Source organism: Gopherus flavomarginatus, chromosome 5 (assembly GCF_025201925.1).
Source record: "Gopherus flavomarginatus isolate rGopFla2 chromosome 5, rGopFla2.mat.asm, whole genome shotgun sequence".
Classification (NCBI taxonomy): Eukaryota; Metazoa; Chordata; order Testudines; family Testudinidae; genus Gopherus; species Gopherus flavomarginatus.
The window spans coordinates 60,861,031-60,882,834 of NC_066621.1; the positions used below are offsets into that span (position 1 = coordinate 60,861,031).

Sequence of the window (21,804 nt, forward strand, 5' to 3'; positions counted from 1 at the left end):
AAGTAGGACTGAGTGGACTTGTAGGCTCTAATGTTTTACATTGTTCTGTTTTTGAGTGCAGTTATGTAAAAAAATTCTACAATTGTAAGTTGCACATTCACAATAAAGAGATTGCACTACAGTACTTGCATGAGGTGAATTGAAAAATACTATCTTTTGTTTATCATTTTTACAGTGCAAATATTTGTAATAAAAACTAATATAAAGTGAGCACTGTATACTTTGTATTCTGTGTTGTAATTGAAATCAATATATTTGAAAATGTAGAAAAACAAAAAATATTTAAATAAATGGTATTCTATCATTATCAGTGGTATCTATCATTATTCATTAATCATGAATTTTTTATCTCATGAATAATTGCTATTACTTTTTTTAATCATTGACAGCCCTAATAATTAGATTAGCTAAATTCTGTCCAGATTTGTTGGCGTCTATGAGAGTTTTGCCTGACCAAATAGTGAGATCAAAAGGGTTTTAAACAAAAATATTTGTTACTGAAGTATTAAGAACCTTTGTAACAGTATAGAGTGTTAAAATGATTTTTCACAAGCTTTTGGAACAGCTAAAATGGAAATTAGAGAGAAAGAAGCTACTCTTAGGACAGGGAAGCAAAATTAGAGTTTGTTCTTCATTTTAACTTATCTGGTATTAGGATCAGTGTTATGACAGACATATGTTTATTAATGGACTTTAAACAAATAATTTATTAGAATATTTGGTCAGGAAAATTGTCAGCATCTGGTGCCAGATTTTTTAGAAGTGCTGAAGTTTCACAATAATATTTAGAAATGCTGACAAGCATTGCTAATCAGAGAACTCGTGATTTTTGTGAGATGACAATCTGAACATTCATTAGATTGTGTCAGAAGACTCCAAACAGGGCTCTGTGGTGCTTGGTAAAGGGACCATGTGGGATGCACAAGAGTGAGGAGCAGTAGAGAGTCTCAATTCAATACGATCTGTTTACAAATGTCAGGACCTTGTTTCAGGGTGCCAACACCACCTGAGGGAGAGATCAGTGTTTCTAGAGTAACAAATGACCAAATAAAAAAGTCCAAACCCTTTACCCAGCTTCTCTCGCTGTGTCACAGTTCTCTTGTGGCTTTGTCAGTCTTCACCCTTCTCAGAGGTATAATAGCCCCTCACCCTGTCTCTCTCTCTCTGGGAGTCCAAGTTCAGCTCTCGCCTAAAGATATGCCAATCTTCATTCTTTTCCCTTCTTTAGGGTACAACAGCAACCCCTCCTCACTAGCCCCTCAGAGTAAAAGGGGAGCTTGTGCCCTCCCTGTTCAACAAGTACCAGCCTTAGGTCCTTAACAATGAAGGAAGCATTAGGTCTGAATCTGACCCCCAACTCTCTCTTCTCCTTCAAAGCTACTTCCTTTGCCTTGCCACAACCATCACCCCTCCTTGGAACTTCATGTAACTTTTCACTGGCTTTCCCCCCAGGCCTCTCTCTCTCTCTCTCTCTCTCTCTGTCTCTCTCTCTCTCTCTGTAGAGACACCCACACCAGGTCTTGCTTCCCTGGTCTCTCTTTCACACAGGAAAAAGAAGCACCTTATATCCATGCCCCCCTTTCATATCGTGCATTGATGCAAGGCATACATCTCTCATCAGTGTTGAGAACTAGACCTCCTAGAATTCCACTCATTCTGTCCTGAACATGACAACAGGCAGTGTCTTGCTTGTACCCTGACAGCGTGCCCTGTTTTACGGGAATGCCAGCAACACCCAATGCTTGTCAAAAGAAAGTTTAAAAACTCTTTTCCCATTGAGAAAGTAGTCTGCCACTGATATAGCTAATCTTGAAAAATACCACTGCTTGCTGCTTCTGCATCAGGTGATAGTAGAAGCTGATAGTAATAAATATAAATCAGCTAAGAATTGTAGAAAACTGATAAGGGAAGCAAAAGAACAAAGGACAAATCTATGGCTAGTAGAGTTAAGGACAACAAGGAGGAGATTTTAAAGTTTCTTAGGAACAAAGAGAATCCTAATAATGGCATTGGTCCATTACTGGCTGGAAATAGAATTGTCAATAGTAATTCAGAAAGGCAGAAGTAGTCAATAAATATTTCTGTATTATATCTGAGAAGAACAGTTAATGTAGTCAATATTGTATGATGACAGTGTAACATTTTCGATTTCAATAACAACTCCTCAGGAGGATGTTAGACAGCAGCTACTAAATTGCATCCAAGAGTATTAAAAGAGTTTATAAAAATGTTGATTTTCAATAACTCTTGAAACAATGAGGACATTCCAAAAGACAGCAAGAAAGCTAAAATTGTGCCAATATTTAAAAAGGGTAAATGGGATGACCTGGGTATGTAACAGAACAAATGTAAACTATTAAAAAGTGGCCAAAGCACTTTAAAAAGGCTACTTTCATCTTATTAGAAGGCTATGGTGCACACCTTCTTGGCGAATAATAGGTTTTACTTGAGATGTACCCAAATTTCCAGAAGGGCATAGATTGCTCTTCCATCACTGGAATGAGAGTGAGAGGGGCACCAACACTTTATACTTCTATTTAAATTACACAGTAAGCCAAGTGGAAGTAAGTGTGGAATGGAAACCTTAATTACTAGTTCATGGTTAAATTGTTGTTATGGTTCCTAGCAAAAACCTGTATAGGGGTAGGATTCAGCTTAACAAGTTCAGTCTTAGATATGTGCGCATGTCTTAAATAAAATAAGTCTTGTGCTGAGAACTGAAAGGACTTTGAAACCATATTTTTATTTCAAAACTCAAGTATGTGATACTATACAGTACAATACTAGCACACTTGTGCAAGGTCTTACAATGTTACAAATTTAAATAATATGATACACAAAAATAGTGCCCCTTTTCAATTCTTTCTAATAAAAACTTCAGTGCTGTGCATGATAAACAATAAACGTGTCTTGTTGAAGCAGAAAAATAAATATTGCACCCCAAGAAAACTATTTCAGTATAAATAATTGACCTATTGTTTGTAATCTGACATGCCTTATGAACACAGAGAAAATAAGTTTTCTTTTCAGATATAGTAAACTAAAATCAGACTGACAAAATTTGATTTTAGAATTTTCTGAGCACAACTCTAATTTTCACTAAACACAAAAGTATATTCATTAATTAGTTGAACAAGGTAAAGTATTTAATATGCTGTTACAGACACCGTGGTGCTATTATTTTAAGTGGGCAGCTTAATTACAGTAGGTATAAAAATAATCCCAAAGTTATTTTTCACTTTATTTCATTTTCATCTTTTAATCTACTTAAAAACCCTTTTCCCTTTCCCCATCCTTTCCCCCAAGTCGCTAATAACTAAAGACTCTGGAGGCTAAATTCTGTATATCTGACCCATGGGAGAAATTCTACTCAAACCAATGGAACAACTCATGGGTGAAATTCACCCTTGTGCAGTGAGCTCACAAAAGGCTGATGCACTAATTAAGTCCCAGATGGGGTGTGCATGCCCTCTATACAGGGGCAAATTTCATCTTGTGGTTCAGATCCACCAAAGCACTTACGCATATACTTAATTTTAAACATGTGACTAGTCTCATTGAAGTCAGTAGGATTCCTCACACGCTTAAAGTTAGGCACAAGCATAAGTATTTTGGTGGATCAGGGCCCATGTGAGTAAGGGCAGAGAGATTTGGCCCTGGCTGAACCACAGGAATTTATCAGTACCAATGCTTTGTTTTGTAAAGGACACCTAATAACAATAATGCTCAGGTCATCAAACATACTAATTTCATCATTTGAGTAAAGTCCATCTTTTGGAATGGAGGAGTCTGAATCTGTCAGGCTTTCTAGATGCACCCAAACTGATAGAAAATTTATAAAAACTCAATTGCTTATTTGATTCTTTGCTGTTTACAGATAGAGAACAAATGGCACATTTCATTTAGCCTTATGGAGCTTCCTTAATCACTTTGATTCTTTTACTCCTCCAGAGGTTTTTTTTTTGTTTTTTTTGTTTTTAAGACACCAAGTGGTTAAATCAAGCACAATTTGTTTAGCAACAGTGGTGGCCATCTGATATTTTCCTGGAGCAATATCTGCCTGTAAATATCACGGTAAAACAACGAATTAGTTAACATTAAAGAGAAAAATCTCTCCAGAGAGTTTTAGTTGTTTTTTGGTGGGAGAAATCAGAGTTAAAACACTTTTTGAGTCAGTTAAAAACCTTTATTCTCCCAGCTAGTTTCATTTGCTGAGCGTTTGGGGACTATATTGAAAGAAAACATCCTGCTACTGGCTGCAGATAAATCAGAATTAGGTACTGCACATGGCTTCCTTGTCCTTCCCAAGGAGAAACTGCCGTTAGTCACTCAGAAAACTAGATTCATAATCCCACAAAACACCGACATATCTGAGACCCAACAATACTCTCCAGGGTCACACTCACTTTGAAAGTTCAGCTGTATTCAAGTGCATAGCAATGAAAGGTTGAACATATTTGACCAGAAATCCCAACTCAAGTTCTGCAGGTACATACAATATACTCTTAAGTGCCAGACATTTCAGTACCTTAGCCCATGGGTGAATTTTCTTCAAAAATGATTTGGCCATTTTGAAATTATACATTCACTAAAGCTTTGACTTTGGGTAAATATTTTCTTATCCTTCCATGAGCTTCGATAACTCCCAAATAATTGGATAATTAAAAATGATTTATCAGTAATGGCCTAATAACTTGCTGGAGTTTTGAAAATATATTAGACCAGCTAACACACACAGCATTTGATTCTAAATTGAGCTGCTGCATGTGCACAGTAGCCTCTCTACATGAGGACATTAAATCAGTAAGCACTTTAAACACACACAGGGTTCAGCTCTGACCAGTGCTGGGGGATGGTGTGCAAGGGGATAAAGAGGACATAGGAAGTCTCAGTCTTCAGTGCACGCAGCTGGGCAGAATCCATCCACAGTTCAGCTGCTGGGCTTCACCCTTTCTCTTAGTGTGCTGTGGTCTGAAGCTTAGGGACTATGTCTAATCTGCCAAGAAGCAATTATTTTGCTACAGTCAGTTAGTAGGAGTGGCGCCAGGGTTTTTGGCCCCCTAGGCACAGGGCTGGCTCGCTGGTCCTGCGGCTCCGGTGGACCTCCCGCAGGTGTTCCTGCGGATGGTCTGCTGGTCCTGCAGCTCCAGTGGACCTACCTCAGGTGTGCCTGCGGATGCTCCACCGGAGCCGCAGGACCAGCGGACCCTCCACAAGCACACCTGCGGGAGGTCCACTGAAGCAGTCTGCCGCCCTCCCAAATCCTGGCGCCCTAGGCGCCTAGGTAGCCTAAATGGAAGCGCCAGCCCTGGTCAGTAGGAACTGCTAGTGGGGAGTGCATTGCACTCTTGTTCAGAAGAGCAGCAAAATGCACCACACAGCATGTCCCTTTGACATACAAAGAGGCTCTAAGACACACTGGGCACTTGATCTGTTTGCCACACAGACCTGGATTTAGTTCTTAACATAAACCCTATTCAAACAATAGAGTGGTTTCCCTCTTGCAATACATTATGAATAGCAATAGAAAACATGTATTTAGTCAGCATTCCATTTTGCATTGTTGTATGATTATTGGACCAACCTCATCCTTGGTGTAACTCATATTATGGAAATACACCAAGGATAAATTTGGCCTTGTATAATATTTTTAATCTTCAGCAGAAGGCCTTTCTTTCCCACCCACTCATTCTAAACAAGGACATTACATTTTAAAAAAAATCCTATGTATAACTGCTGTGAAAGTTATGACATCAGTCAATAAAAGCCAAGAAATGCAAAGTTAAAGCAAATACTCTCTAACTGGTAGCTTTTATGGCTTTCCTCAAAAGTGCATGAATTAAGGTCTAATGTATCAGTCTTCCCTCTGAATATCCTGGCTATTGCTGGTGACTGTCACAACCTTGGTGTGATTTAAATGTGACTTTATTTGTATGAAGTCATATCAGTCAGATACAATTATCAAGACAAAAAGACAGAAGTATTTATCAGATGGTCAATTTCACTAGGTAAATCACAATCCATTCCCACGCCTGATGGCATAGAATAACTAGTGTGGCTTACTGATCATATTTAGCAACAGGAAAATGACAAAGTGCTACCTTGCTTTAATAACCGTGTTTTAAAGTGTGTGCTTACTGATGTACCGTAAATATTTTATAATTTGTTTATTATTCTGTGCCTTGCTCATGCTGAAGTCCTGAGTTCCACCAGGAGTATTGCTGGACAGCAGAACAGGTGGCTTTCCCCTCGGGTCCATCTGATAATTCAACACAGGAGTTGTATGAATGGTAGATCCCCAACAGCGCAGCAAAAATGATTATCGCAGCTGCTACAATCCAGACCACATTCCAGTGTTTACACAGTTTTGGGTACAGTATATGTAAATAATTAATAACAACTTCAAGTTTGCTGTAAAATGGAAAAAAGATATAAGTGTTCTTCTATAATAAAGATATACAAGTCAATTAACTTAATACTTTGACTATTAATAACTTTGCAATTATATGCTGTGCCATCTTTCATACAAGGACCAACACTCTCTGCTAGGTAAAAACCATATCGTTATGTCCTTTTTACAAATACATAAACAGAAATGTAGATCAATATTAAATGAATTACTTTTCCAGAGTCCCCCACAGGGAGACACTTCCAGTCCCCTGCTTCCCTCTCTTTCAAAAAGGCAGTCCCATTACTAGACTCTGACAATATTTCAGATCCTATATAGCTCAGAATTTGTTTAATTTAAATAACTTTAGAGAAGTTCCTTTCCAATATAAATCTCCATGAGTTGCCACTAGGGAGGCTGACATTCGGACCATGGGATGGGCCACATGTTTGCAGAGATTTAGAAGAAGGGTGAATTACAGGGCAAAATATGGTGGATCCCAGAATGAAGAGGTTTGGGATATTTGGGTTCCTCCTAGACCTGCCTCAGCTTCTGGTCAGATGTTCTACCTGCTTTGATCAATGTTCTGTAACGTACAAATGCCTGTTTTTTAAAATATAAGAATGTTTAGGTATAATCAAATAGAATGGGTACATCCACACAAGAACATCAAACTATCCGCAAGAGGAAAGGGCAATTAGCTGTAGCAAGCCTTGTAAATTATGCATCAAAGGCTTCAGGTCAGGTGTCCAGTACTGGACTCAAAAGTCCCATTAAACAATGTAAAAAGAAGAAGCTTCAGAACCTTTATTACGTGTTCCTGTCCTTTTCAATACACATCCTAGAATTCTCATCACTTTTGCTCACGCTTAGCCCACCTGACAGTACAATTTCAATGTGGTCATATACTGAAACAACAGATGTTCACTATCACCAGCATAATGATCTTTAAAGCAATTTGTTTAAAAAAAACTTACAACAAAAACAAACAAACATAAAAATAAAGAAAACCAACCCCCCCCAAAACCCAAACAAACACAAAAAACAAAACTCCCACCCTCTTCCATGCTGAACTGTAGAGTTGGTTGGGAACTTTCCATTAAATTTGTTTTTTTCTCCAACAGAACATGCAATTTCTATTAAATTGAAATTTTCCCTGTGAAAACCAAAACAAAATATTTTGGTTTGTTGAACTGACTTGAAGTTTTCTTTTGAGTTAGCTCAACATTAAAGAGTGTTTACTTATTGTGCCATATTGTCTCATAGGAGTTTTAGTATGGGCCCTCATTTTCTCTTCAAGACTGTGCTCCCTTGCTAGACTACATCTCCTAGGATGAAACCGACAGTTTCTGACCAAGGTGCCTGGTGCACCCTGGGAGATGTAGTCCAGCCAGGAAGCCTGGTTCATAGTGGTGAATAGTAGCATCAGGCACTTGAATTATAGCTCCAAGGAGGCAAATCATTGGGAGCTGCATATTAATAATGTGACTTGACACTCAGTATTTTGGGTCAGTTCAACAAATGAAACATTTTGATTTGGGAAAATAATGTTTGTTTTGCTCAAAAAAATGTCAAAAACGTTTAGACATTTCCCAGTCGAAATTTTTTGGAATAGTTTATTCTGTGAAAAGATTTGATATTTCAACATTGTGTCCCAATTTGGGACAAAAGCAAATGTTGATATATTAGATTTTCTCATGGCATTGAAATTCTGATTTTTGCTTGGCTGTATTGCACACACTGTAGAGATTTTTAACAGGGCTTTTTTGCCTTTGTGCAGACTTGGAAGGCAAAAGGAGCTAGATTTATTTTTGCTTAATTAATCTTTAAATATGTAACAGATACAGAAGTACACATGGGAATGGATCTCTTAATTGCACATCTATCTGCTCACCTCTCAGTCAGTATTATCTTTTACAGGTGTTTATGTGATGCACATCTGTGAAATGTTGCTTTTACCTAAGCAAGAGACCCTTTGCCCATATGTGAGCTTTCTTGTGTGGTTTTCTTAAACTACATTTTTTGTAATAGAGACCTGCCTTGATAGGCAGGAGTATGCTTTGGTGAAGGTATCTTGTAACAGAGTGCTAAGCAGAAAACTGCTTAGCCAACCCTCTGTCACTCCAGCTCCAATTAAGGGAGGCGAATTGGAGCTGGGTAGACCACCTGGCCCTGACTGGGGAAGCTTGAACAGCTGCTGACTCATCAGGCTGGGGCTGGATAAGAGCCCAAGGGGAAGGAAGTCAGGGGGAGCTGGAAAGAGGAAAGCTGCAGTCGAGGAAAGGCAGTGAGGGAAGCAGAGAGAGATAGCTTGCCCTTTTGTCCTGCTGGCGGACTACGAGAAGGGGACTACTTGTATGGTGGAAAGGTGGTGGGAGCACAGCCTGTAAATAAAAGCACCAGGTGGGCACTGCACCTAAAGGTCTCTGACTTTCTCAGCCCAGTGGGAGCAGGAGCCAGGAGGGCCCTGCAGGGACGCTACTACATATCTACATATCCCTGAAAACACTAAGGGACAAATTTCTAAACACTGCTGCCTATAACTCTCAGAGCTGAACAATGCCTGGTCTTTCAAATTCCCCTGGGGGAATATGGGTACACCCAAGAGGTCAAGCAAGGGTGGGAAGGAGGCAAGTCCATGCCTCCCCACCTTGCACTATTCTGCAGAATAGGACCTGTGGACAGTTAGAGTAAGCTGCACTCTCATGGGGGGTGAAGGAGAGAGGTTTGCACTGACACACCCCCAGAGGCAAAACGTAGGGTTCTGTTTGCGCATGCTCACCCATTGTGACTGCATATCACACATTTATGTCTGCAAATTCAGCATTTCCTGAAGCAATTGGTGCATGCACAAACTGAATCCCTGATCTTGAGAGGTGCTGAGCATCTGCAACTTCCAAAATTCATGGGAACTCCAGGTGCTCAGTACCTTTCAGGACCTGGTGTTTGGAAAGTATAACTTAACAGCAACCTTCAAAAGGTATTCCTGGAGGTAAGTCAAAAAATACTGTGAGATGTGGATAACAGTGTGAAGTACTCAGCTGTACTGAATACTTTGTGTATCTCAAATTAAACTGGCCTCCTGACAGATGCACCACACTGGATTCTCACCTGTTTTTCATGTTATTTATCTCTTCACTTTCACCCTCTTCATGCTCATCAGGGATTTCATTTGTTTTCTCTTCATCGTCCTCTTTCAGCTCATGAAGTTCTTTGGTTTTCTTTAAGCCTTCCTGATAACTTTAAGCATAAAACATATTTCTTAGTCTAGAAGTGCCAAGTAAATACCTCTTTCTTGTTCAGTGAAGAACTGGCCATTTAGTGAACATACTAAATAAAATACAAATACTGCTTGTGGTGTGGTGCCTAGGCAACAGGAAAATATTGGCAGAGGCCACTAAGATACCACAGATTCCCGCTGTCCCTTCGTCCTACATATTAGTTAGAAAAAAACTATCAGATCATTGAATCCATCACCTTGCAAATATGGGTTATAGTTCTCAGTTGATCACAACTGCTGTGGTGTCACATGGGAGGCATGGGTTTTGACTCATTTTGGACACTGGACTTTACCAGTTGCTTTCAGTCCCATCCCAAAAATAAAGATACTTTTATCATTAGCTTCTTTAGGATGAATTCACTGCCTTTCCTGACACTTGTCAGGGTGGTGGAGCTTTTTCTATGGTATGCACTTGAAGACAGTTAGACCCACTGTCCATTGATTACTCTAAGCTCTTGTGACTACAGGAGTGGGTGCACAAAGGGCAAGAAACTTATGTCTGTGTTGTGCAAAAGGCTATGTCAAGTCTTCAGTCTCACTCTGACCATATAAATTCTCTGCTCAGCCTTGTGCTGGACCACAAACTCTGCTGTACCCTTTGCAGGATCAAGGCCTAGAGGAGATGTTTTGGGCAGTTCTATCCTTACAATATTGATGACATTCAGCTTTGCATTTTCTTTTTACTGAGCCCAGATTCTATAGTCTTACTACTCTCCCAATGTCTGACCAAGATTGGTATAGGGATTAAAGGTGACCAGCTGTGACTCAGTTCAGATAAAACAGAAGTGATTTGCTGGAAAACTGCCCAGCTTTCATCAACTGGGTTCACATCCTTGGAGCTATTGTAGAGCTCCTGATCTTGGAGAGCAGTAGGGGCCCATGAAGTCTTTCCTCAAGTAGAGATGTCTAGGAGGCTGCAAACATTTCTATATATTGCTGACTTTGCAAGTTATTCAGGACAGTGTTACCTCCACTTTGGATTAATGCTAGACATTTCTTGTAGAGATACTGTTGAAGTTCATCCAGAACCTATAGCTGGTGCTGAATACAGCTTGGGATAAGTTGCTGTGGCCATGTTCACCTATGGATTCCTGTTCTTCTGGCTGCAGATTTAATGTTGCTGATGATCTCTGAAGCTCTGAGTGGTCTGGGATACAGTTATCTGAGATAAAACCTTTTACCCAGTATCCCATTGTAGCAGTAAACAAGAGCCACCCTGCTAGGTTTATCAGTTCCTAGTGAAAACGCTACAGGGCTGGAAGTAGAATTTTCTCAATTGAGAACTCCTGCCTTGGAAATTGCTCCATTTGGGAGTTTGCTAATGAGCTTCAAGGTGTGATGTATGGTAGGGCACAGCTACTTGGGTTAACTATTGCTTTAATTGTCAATTTTTATCTAGCTCTTGTTTGTTTGTATAGCTTTAATAAAATTAAGTTCCTTAGTTTCTCAAATAAGTGCTAGCTGCTCTGATGCTAGGGAAGCTATTATGCAGGACAATAAAACAAACATTAAACATATCAGCACATTGTATAGAGACATTAAAACTGTTGCATATTATCAGAATTATTTTAATTTACTCTTTTTATCCGGGGCAGTTATACTTACATTATTTATTTACAGATTACAAATCAACGTATTATTGATAATAGGTTTTGTCATTTAAGGGGAATTCAGTAAATGTTGTTTCTATCATCCACTTATTTTGAAGTATTTGGCTCTCATCTTAATGGAGAAGTGAAAGTGGTGCACATACACTTACAGTTGCTTTATATCATTAAAGGATGTGTCTTAAACTTGTAAATCCCTAGTGGGGAATTCAGTTCACATAAACACTCTCACCCTTTGTTATAAGCTTCCTCTTCTATCTTGGCTTTTGTCTCAGGGTTGATCTCCTCTGAACAGCTCTGTGTCAGCAGAGAAGCAAGTGATTCACGGTCATGCTCTCCATTTGACTTTCCACTGATAAGATGAAAGAAGAAGAGAAAGGAAAAATAGCATTGGAAAGTGTTGTGGTTGGAATATGCAATTGGAGAACAATTGGATGCAATTTCTTTCATATTAATTCTGATCCTGTTATGATAAACTCAAATGTATCTTTGGGAGTCGGTCTGAATTCCTTCTTTTCAACTACCTTGTGGAAAAGCCTTGTAAAAGAGAAAACCAATGGTTCTAAGCAAGCTTTTAATTTAAAAGATCACTATCGAAAGAGCAGTAACTGACAGGTCTCTAAGACATTAAATGTTGGATTTTTTTTTAGAGAGTTTTTTTTCCTCGCTCATATTCAGCATTAGTTTGTTCTCCATTTAACCCATTTCTCCCCTGGACTTTCTAAAAGACTTCCTAGAAATCGAAGCCTGTGATGACAAAGAAAGATAATACAGATAAATACTGGCTATTCACTTAATATTTCTCCTCTTATTTTTCTTCTGCATATTAATCTATCTTCTCATGGGTTGCATATGCTGTATGCATACATATAGACACATGTACTTTCATTTTGACTTTAAGATCTTTGAATGTTTAGCTTTAATATAAGCCACTGCATATTGCTTAAATGTCTATATATCTGTGAATGATAGAAAGGAAGATGATAATTTATGTTGTGTGAAGAAAGTATTTTTTTACTTGAAAGATTAAGGGTCAAATCTATATTTAGCCACACAATGAAAAAAATTATTTGTCTCTGGATCATAAATCTTAACTCACTTGAAGAGTGTTGGAATCTAGAAAAATCAGGGAATAATCTCAGATGTATGTCTCATCCAAACTTCAAGCAACTAGAACTCTTTAAATAGGCCTGATCTTATTGCCATTGAAGTGAGCGGCAAAACTTCCACTGACTTCAACGGTGTGGGATCAGGTCCCATTAGAGGAGGACAGATTATCTGTGGTCAATTGATTCTTTTAAGAAAATATTTATAGCAATTTGTCTTCCTCCCAGTTGGTGGCCAACTGGCCAATATCCCTTGAACAATCACAAGGCGAGGTTTCCTTATTTACTTCTTGAAATCCAGCACTTCATGGACCAAATTTGGCACAGGGCAAATATGCATAACTCTACTGAAGTCAATAGAGCTGCACAAGCTTACACCAGGGAGCCAGTTGGCCCCACATCTTCTACATACTTACAAGCCATTAACCTGGAATCTTCAAGACATGTGTCTGTTACTGAATAATATGGACTTAAAAAAAATTATTAATGAGCAGGACCGGCGCTAGGGTTTCTCGCGCCCTAGGCGCACAGCCATTTCGCCGCCCCCCGCGCTGATCCCGCGGCTCCGGTGGAGCTGCCGCAGTTATGCCTGTGGCAGCTCCACCGGAGCCGCGGACCAACGGACCTTCTGCAGGCATGCCTGCGGCAGGTCAACTGGAGCCGCCTGCCGCCCCCCCCGGCAAAATGCCGCCCCCCGAATAATCCTGGCGCCCTAGGCGATTGCCTAGGCTGCCTAAACGGTAGCACCGGCCCTGCTGATGAGAAAAGATAGATTAGATTTCTGATCATTTTGGAATCTCTTTATTGTTTCAGGAGATGGGCCAAATTTAGGGAAAACTCTATTTGACAAGAATTTTGCTGAAGTGGGAATTTTCCCCAAGTAAGGACAGCATGATTGGACCAAAAATCAACAGCTGTATTGCTGAATACCCATCCCTTTGTGTCATTCATATCTACTGTTTTCCCAGCTTTAGAATATTAGAGCTTTCAGTAAAGCATAATGGGGATAAAACAAAACATATCTTGAGATTTAAAGCAAACTAAAAAGATGAAAGTTAACATACTTTACCTGAACGGGAACTGCATATTTTGACATTTTCAATTCTGCATAATGCCTAAAGCATCTTAACAAATTTTGGCTCAGATTAACATAATATAATGCAAATAATTTCAAATGATATTTAACATTGCCCAAGCTAAGACTGTTAAAAATACACAGTATACCAAGAAGGTTTTTAGCATTATCTTGTCCTTCAACAAGTTACTTATCTTTTAATTCTGAAATGTCAGCAAGCAACTTCCTTAGAATGTGCAATGTTTCCTGCAAGAGATAAGTGTTTTGCCATGGACAAGAGCCTGTCAATATGCTGTATACTTTCATACATTTGCGCGCACACAGTTTTTAAGTGCAGCATATCCTGTGTCCACAATGGAAATCCTTTGTCAAAATCTGCACAAACAGCTTGGGTGTGTCTTCTATTCCCATCTCAAAATATCATGTGTTTATTTTTCAGTCTGTTTCCATATCATAGTCACCTTTACCATCAAATTATTACAGAAGCTTTACATTTGTCACTATTTGAACAGGAAAGTGATCCAATGCAAGCCATAAATATACAAAATCTTAAAAAAAGTGTCGTGTACAACATAATTTGCATTCATAAGTTCAAGAAATTAGTTGCAATAAAACTCAACTAGGTATCAGGTTTCAGAATGGTAGCCATGTTAGTCTGTATCAGCAAAAAGAATGAGGAGTACTTGTGGCACCTTAGAGACTAACAAATTTATTTGGGCATGCTCTACCCAAATATTTTTATACTGTCTTCAGAAATTTCTATAGATGCATACATGTTTTTCAACAGAGCAGTTCTCTAGGGGCCCAAGACTTCCAGTCTTGCTCATGTTAAGCAGCACCTTATTTGATAAATAGGTAAAGTACATAAATCCATTTATTAATGTCTCAATATTGGTGACATAATAACAGAACTTTCAGAAGCCTTAAACAATCCATTACTAACTTCAGGCACTCAGTAGGTGATCTTCCATTGATCTGCTGCACATCATCCATCCATCTCCTTGCTGGACATCCCCTATTATGATGATCCTGCACCATTCCTTCCCTACTAACTTTCTCAAGGCTATTTCCATCTCTGTGTCATTTATGACCAAAGTACATAAGTTTGTGTCTGTTGATTTCTGCAGTCAGAGTCTGTCTCTCTACAGTAATATTTCTAAAATAGCCATTAGTCTTTTCCCCCCCAGTCGAGGAGATATACAGGATACTTTGCCATCACCACATTTCAAAAACTTCAATTTTCTTTTTGTCACCAGCATTAACTTCCCACAATTCATATCCAAAATTGCTATGGAAAAAGTTAGGCTTTTCACCAGTCACCCGTGCTGATCAGGGCTCCATGCTGGGCAAACAGGAAATGCAATTCAAAAGTTCGCGGGGCTTTTCCTGTCTACATTTGTACATTTCGAGATGCCATGGTTTTTCCACACTTTCTTAAGGGAGGGCATAGCCGAGTGAGCCATCCCTAGTCTTCTTCTGAATTCTTTGGAAACATCTTCTTGGTTAGGTATATATGATCTCAGATAATTAAAATCATTTACTGCCTTATAATTGGTCATTCATCATGACATCTGCTTGCGTCCTTATTTTGTTAGTTGCTTATAATACTCTTGGAGGTACCATTTGGGAGAATAGACAGAGAGGAGAAGTTAGGCTAGCTTGGGAACAGAGCCGGCTCCAGGGTTTTTGCCGCCCCAAGCAGCAAAGAAACCCAAAGCAGCGATTGCGATCAGCTCTACTGCCGCCACTTCAGTCTTCGGCAGCAATTCGGCAGCTGGTCCTTCACTCCGAGAGGGAGTGAGGGATCCGCCATCGAATTGCTGCCGAAGAGCCAGACGTGCCACCCCTCTCCGTTGTCTGCCCCAAGCACCTGCTTGCTGAGCTGGTGGCTGGAGCCAGCCCTGCCTGGGAAGCTTAAAAGAAACAACCAGATTCCAAACAAAAACAAAAGAAAAAATACAAACAAACAAACCCCCAAAACAAACAAACCAACCAAAACCAAAATGACATTCCCCCCACAAAACCATAAAAAACTAAAACAAACCAACCCACAAAACTCACCAGTATTAAAAACAGAAGGAAAAGTGAATATAGGCAGTTGTAGGCTGCATGCTTGCATAGCAATAAAGGAAAATATAGAAAATATATAGTAATGGAAGGAAGACATGGCATGAAGAAAGGCTAAAGGAACGCAGCTTAGTGCATATAACTGAAAGACATGAAGGTATGATAGAGCCATACAAATAACTGAGGCCTGTTCTACACTACACGTTGAAACCGAATTTAGCAGCATTAAACCGATTTAACCCTGCACCCGTTCACACAACGAGGCCCTTAATATCGATATAAAGGGCTATTTAAACTGGTTTCTGTACTCCTCCCTGACGAGAGGAGTAGCGCTGAAATTGGTATTGTCATGTTGGAATAGGGTTACTGTGGCCGCAAATCGACGGTATTGGCCTCCGGGCGGTATCCCACAGTGCACCATTGTGACCGATATGGGAAAGCTATCTGAACTCGGATGCACTGGCCAGGTAGACAGGAAAAGCCCCGCGAACTTTTGAATTGCATTTCCTGTTTGCCCAGCATGGAGCTCTGATCAGCTCGGGTGGCCATGCAGTCCCGAATCCAAAAAGAGCTCCGGCATATACCGTATGGGAGATACTGGATCTGATCGCTGTATGGGGAGACAAATCTGTTCTATCTGAGCTCCGTTACAGAAGACGAAATGCCAAAGCATTTGAAAAAAATCTCCAGGCTATGATACAGAGTCCACAGCACAGTGCTGTGTGACAAGTGTAACGGAAAGCCAAAGAATGAAATGGACGCTCATGGAGGAAGGGAGGGGGGACTGAGGACTCCAGCTATCCCACAGTCCCCACAGTCTCAGAAAAGTATTTGCATTCTTGTCTGAGCTCCCAATGCCTGTAGGGTCAAACACATTGTCTGGGGTGGTTCAGGGTATATCTCGTCAATTTACCCCCTCTCCGCCCCCATGAAAGAAAAGGGAAAAAAATCGTTTCTTGACTTTTTTCAGTGTCACCCTACGTCTACTGCATGATGCTGGTAGACACGGTGCTGCGGCACTGAACAGCAGCATCCTCTCTCCTCCCCTCCCTGGTAGCAGACGGTACAGTACAAAAGGACTGATAGCCGTCCTCGTCATCATCCCGTGAGTGCTTCTGGCCGGCCTCAGGTGAGGTTGGCCGGGGGCGCCTGGGTAAAAATAGAAATTACTCCTGGTTATTCCCGGCAGATGGTACAGAACGGCTGGTAACCATCCTCATCATAGCAACTGGGGGCTGAGCTCCATCAGCCCCCCCCGCTTTCATGTCTAAAGAAAAGATTCTGTACTGCCTGGACTATCATAGCAGTGGAATGCTGGGCTCCTCTCCCCCCGACTGTTTAATGTCCTGCCTGGACTATCATAGCAGCTGGAGGCTGCCTCCCCCTCATTTTATCTCACTAAAAAGTCAATGTTTCTTATTCCTACATTCTTTATTACTTCATCACACAAATGAGGGGACACTGCTGCAGTAGCCCAGGAGGGTTGGGGGAGAAGGGAAGCAACAGGTGGGGTTGTTGCAGGGGCACCCCCCATGAATGGCATGTAGCTCATCATTTCTGCGGGATCTGACACGGAGCGGCTGTGCTGTCTGGTACATTGGCTCTCTAGTACACTTGTCCCATATTCTAGGCAGGACTGACTCTATTTTTAGACAAAACATAAAGGAGGGAATGACCCGGGAAGTCATTCCCATTTTTGTCTTTGCGCCCCCGGACGACCTCAGCGAGGCCAGCCAGGAGCACCCATGACAGCAGCAGATGGTACAGAACGACTGATAATCATCACCTCATCACCAATTTACAATGGCACGACAGATGGTACAGAACGATTGGTAACTGTCTCTGCTACCTTGCAAAGGCAAATGAATGCTGCTGTGTAGCACTGCAGCACTGCCTCTGTCAGCGCCATCCAGTACACATACGGTGACAGTGACAAAAGGCAAAATGGGCTCCATGGCTGCCATGCTATGGTGTCTGCCAGGGAAATCCAGGGAAAAAGGACGCAAAATGATTGTCTGCCGTTGCTTTCATGGAGGAAGGAATGAGTGATGACATTTATCCAGAATCACCCGCGACACTGTTTTTGCACCATCATGCACTGGGATCTCAACCCAGAAGTCCAATGGGCGGGGGAGACTGCAGGAACTATGAAATAGCTATGGGATAGCTACCCACAGTGCAACGCTCCAGAAATTGACGCTAGCCGTACATGGTACATGGACGCACACTGCCGAATTATTGTGCTTTGTGTGGCCGCATGCACTTGACTTTATACAATCTATTTTACAAAACCAGTTTATGTAAAATCGGAATAATCCTGTAGTGTAGAATTACTCTGAGAGGACATAACATGAAGGAGGAAGGCTTATCTGAGGCAGGGCCATTCAATCACTTACCTATGAGGAACCTATGGATTTTCTTCCCAGGGCTTGATTCCTAAGAAGGCAGCTGGTAAATATTGCTTGATTCACCATTTGTCATCTCCATAGGGCAATTCAGTTAATGACTCACAATTATGTTCAATATTCTATTCTTCCTGTGTGCATGTGGGGGCAATGTTTTCAAAATGTGACATCAAGATGGCTCATCAATTGCTGCCAGTGCAGCCTTCTGATTTTAATCTTTTGGGTTTCTTTTTTGAAACTTGATAAGTCCCTCCTTATGGGATTACCCATCTCATACTCAGAGTTTGAAAAATTCAGCACTCTGCTGGAATGGGAAGTGGCACAGGAGTCTTATTTATAGTAGGAGATACACTCATTGGATGAGTTTTTGTGTGCAGGCAGGGCAGATTCTGAGGAGCAAGTCAGCCCAGGGCCACAATCCAGGCTTTGACCAGTAGGTTTGGGGTACCTCTGGCTGATAGAAAAAAACCAGAGGGACTCCTCTCCTTAACTGACCCATCTGGGGATTGAGTTAGATATGCCGGCTGGTATATCTAGACTCCCCGAGGATAAACTGGGGGAACTTCTGGAATTGATCATCAAGGCTAGAGCAGCCAGGAATTTTATACTGCGGGAGCTGCAATCTATTATCGGACTTTTAAATGTTGCATGTCAATTGGTGGCACCAGGATGGATATTTTGCACTGGAGTGTCAGCTGCCGCCTTGGGAATATCGAAGCCCATCCATTTTCAAATTGTTAATAAAGAGATGGAGGAGGGTTTAGGAATCATGGAACAGTTTCTGAATCCTTTTAATGGAGTGTCTTTTTGGAGGGAGGAATGGATGATAAAGGCAGAGTTAAAGATTCATTACAATGCATTGGGAGGAATAGGTTTTGGGTATTTTACCAAGGCAGGTGCTGTGCCGAGAAATGGCCCTTAGATTGGATACTAAAAGGTATAATAAAGGATATAACATTTCTGGAATTCTTTCCCATTTTGATAGCAGAGACTATTTGGGGAATGGATTTTGCAAACAAAAGCAAGGGTTTTTGGACTGACAACATAGCCGTAGCACATTTTATCAATTGCCAGTCCTCCAGATTGCCAGGGTCATAAAGTTGGTAAGTGAATTTTTACTACAGCGTTTAACGCTTAAAATGTTTCTCTGCCAGATATGTACCTGGGATTGATAATAGTGTAGCTGATGCATTCTCTCAATTTTAATTGGACAAATTTTGGGATCTGGCACCAGGAACCAACGAGGAACCAGAATGGATACCCATAACGCTCTGGGACTAGGGCACATGAAGGATCTCAGGGTATTAAAGAGATCAGGAACAGCATGAACATCTAGGTCTATGACAGGAGGTTCAATGATTTTGTGCATTTTCAGAGATGGGGCTCTGTGGATGACCTGACCTATTCCAGAAGACCAGATACTTCAATACACAGGGTTACTGGCTCTCTGTGGGCTGGCATCATCTGCCATTTCTGGTCACCTGTTGGGCGTTACATTTGTCAGTCAAATGAGAGGTTACCCTACTTCTTGTAGCAGATTCTGAGTCTGGAGGTTTTTAGTAGGTTTTGGGACAGAGGCCCTAGCAAGGATCCCCATTGTCTCATCACTGTTCAGACACTTAGGGCTTTGATGCAAGTTCTCTACCAAAAACTCAGAAGCGGACAGGAGGTGGCCTTGTTCAAAACTGCAGTCCAGGTTGTGTTTTTTGGAGCTTTCAGAGTCAGCGAACCAGTGCCTGTGGGAGCGAGGGATACACCAGGAAGGGCTTTGGAGTGGTGACAGTGAGATTTACAATGGAAGGAGTGGTCAGTCATCTTGACCCTGAGGATCTTTAAAACAGATGGGGTGGGGTGGGGACAAGGTTAGTCCACAATGGAAAGGGGTGAGGCCAGGATTTACCCAGTGGGGGCGTTAAGGACTTATATAGCAATGAGACTGGTTGGGGATGGAAGAACAGGGATGGAAGAATCCTCATAACATGTACATTTGTTGCAATTTTCAGAAAGGGGCTTACAAAGTTGGAGCTACCAGTGGATGAATTTAATTCCTGCTCATTCCAAATCGGGGCTACGAAAGCTTCGGCCCAACTTGGGTGAGGGGCCACAGTGATGCAGGCAATTGGGTGATGGCATTCAAATGAATACAGGAGACCCCAGGTAGAGAATCAAAGCTAATTCTCCTGTGCTTCCAATTTCAGAATGATGCAAACAGGCCAAGGGAGCGGTGGTGTTGGATCTGAGAGCGCAGCATTGTATACTGGGTGCTTAGGTGGCCTTCCAGGTTGCCTGGAGAGAACAGCTGGGTCTTGGTAGTGAGGCAGTTCTGAGCTGGCATGGAAGGACAAGCTTGCTCATTGTAATGCCCCATGTATACTCTTTGAAGGCCCAGGAGCAGGCACTGGATGCGGTTATTGTTCACCTTGGTGAAAATGATTTGGGAAGGTGTAGGGGAGCTGAATTGATGATCAGAGCTAAGATGGATTTGGGGCAAATCCAGGATTTTTGCCCTGGAATGACAATTATTTGGTCTGACATATTACAGTGCAGGGTGTGGCAGGAAGCTGTGAAGCCTCCATGGATTGATATGACTGGGTGATATGTGAATAGGGATGTGGCTAAATTCATAGGTAATGAAATGGCTTTGGTAATTCTTCATCCGGACATATTTTACAGGGCACCCAAGTTATTTAGGGAGGATGGGGTACACCAATGCAACTAGAGACATTTTTGTCGGCTATTAAGGAAGGAATCAGTAACTATTTTGGAAACTTGCGGGGGATGGGCCAGAGGCAGCCAAGCTCATTGTGGCAGATGTCCAGTGTAGGTACTCCGTATGGAAGGGATATGGTTATCAGATCAAATGAATTCAAAGGGGCTTTGAAGAAAAGCATCCCTTGAGGGAGCCGAAGAAGGGGGGACGGGGGGCTCCTATGTCTGGCACAGCAGAGAGATAACTCTTTTTTCTTTTGCAGCCCCCCCTCAATGATGGCGAAGAAGGGCAGCACTGCCCCGGCAGCAGGATGGCTGGGACCTAGCTGGAGATTATGTGGAAGTGATGATGATCTGCACTGTACAATTTATTGCTGGCTACTCCCAGATATTTTAAGTGAATAAATTTGTGGCCTAATTAAACCACATCCATTACCTCCTGCCTTTCTGCTGGTGTGATCAGATGACAAAGCACCTGTCAGCAGAGGTCATTGTACCATCATCAATGCAGATGTTCGAGATTATATAACATAACAAGGGGAATACTGGGAAAGGACTGTTAGATGCAAGGGTTGGACAGAGACCTTTTAATTTTGCATTAATGTTCAAAAGAAGGGAGCAGAAAGAGGGGAAACTGGTACAGGGAAACCCCACTATAATGCACCCCGCAATAACGTGAATTTGGATATAAGGCGATCATAAGGTGGCTCTGGCCGCCCCAAGCAAAAAAAAACAATAAAAAAAGTGCTGGAGCGCTGCAGAAGTGAAAAAAAGAAAGAAAGAAAAGAAAGAAATGGCCAGAGCACCGCCGAAGCACGCAAAAAAAAAAAAAAAAAAAAAAAAAAGGCAGCCAGAGCGCCGCCGAAGCACAAAAAAGGAAAAAAGAAAAAAAAGAGGCTGGAGCGCCGCCAAAAAAAAAAAAAAAAATGGAATGTGCCTTCCCCACTGCCTCTTCGTCCCCCTACCCCTGCTTCTTCTTTTGGTGAGAAGAGCCGTTCTCCTCCCGAGGTGCTCCTCGCTCTTCCTCTGCCCCTTGCATGTCTCCCCTGCTCTCCCCAAGGGGTTCCCTCTCCCGCTGCACGGCTGAGAGCCCCCGCTGCTGGAGCTGCACCCTTTCAGTTACTGTTATGGGCAGTTTGCAAACACAAGTCGTTTTCTGCCCAAGAG

The 21,804-nt window shown here is 41.5% G+C and overlaps 1 protein-coding gene and 1 long non-coding RNA gene across 11 annotated transcripts in view; one reads left to right on the forward strand and one right to left on the reverse strand.

Moving 5' to 3' along the window:
• Positions 1-2,724: 2,724 nt before the first annotated feature.
• IRAG1 (inositol 1,4,5-triphosphate receptor associated 1) overlaps positions 2,725-21,804 on the reverse strand; it is a 155,387-nt gene continuing 136,307 nt past the window's right edge. For 8 of the 9 annotated variants that reach the window (XM_050955057.1, XM_050955056.1, XM_050955053.1 and 5 more), the window contains 3 exons: positions 11,508-11,627; positions 9,500-9,628; positions 2,725-6,411 (listed from right to left, as the gene is read on the reverse strand). In XM_050955057.1, coding sequence (XP_050811014.1) covers positions 6,171-6,411; positions 9,500-9,628; positions 11,508-11,627 — 490 coding nt within the window. In that variant the 3' untranslated portion in view covers positions 2,725-6,170. The remainder of the gene's footprint in view (positions 6,412-9,499; positions 9,629-11,507; positions 11,628-21,804) is intronic. The other variant, XM_050955051.1, reaches the window with a different exon arrangement.
• On the forward strand, positions 10,858-21,073 carry LOC127052025 (uncharacterized). Of its 2 annotated transcripts, none has more exons than XR_007774654.1 (3): positions 10,858-11,013; positions 19,932-20,085; positions 20,901-21,073. It is a non-coding gene; the product is annotated as an uncharacterized LOC127052025 (long non-coding RNA). The 2 variants fall into 2 exon arrangements; XR_007774655.1 differs by lacking the exon at positions 10,858-11,013 and adding an exon at positions 18,184-19,734.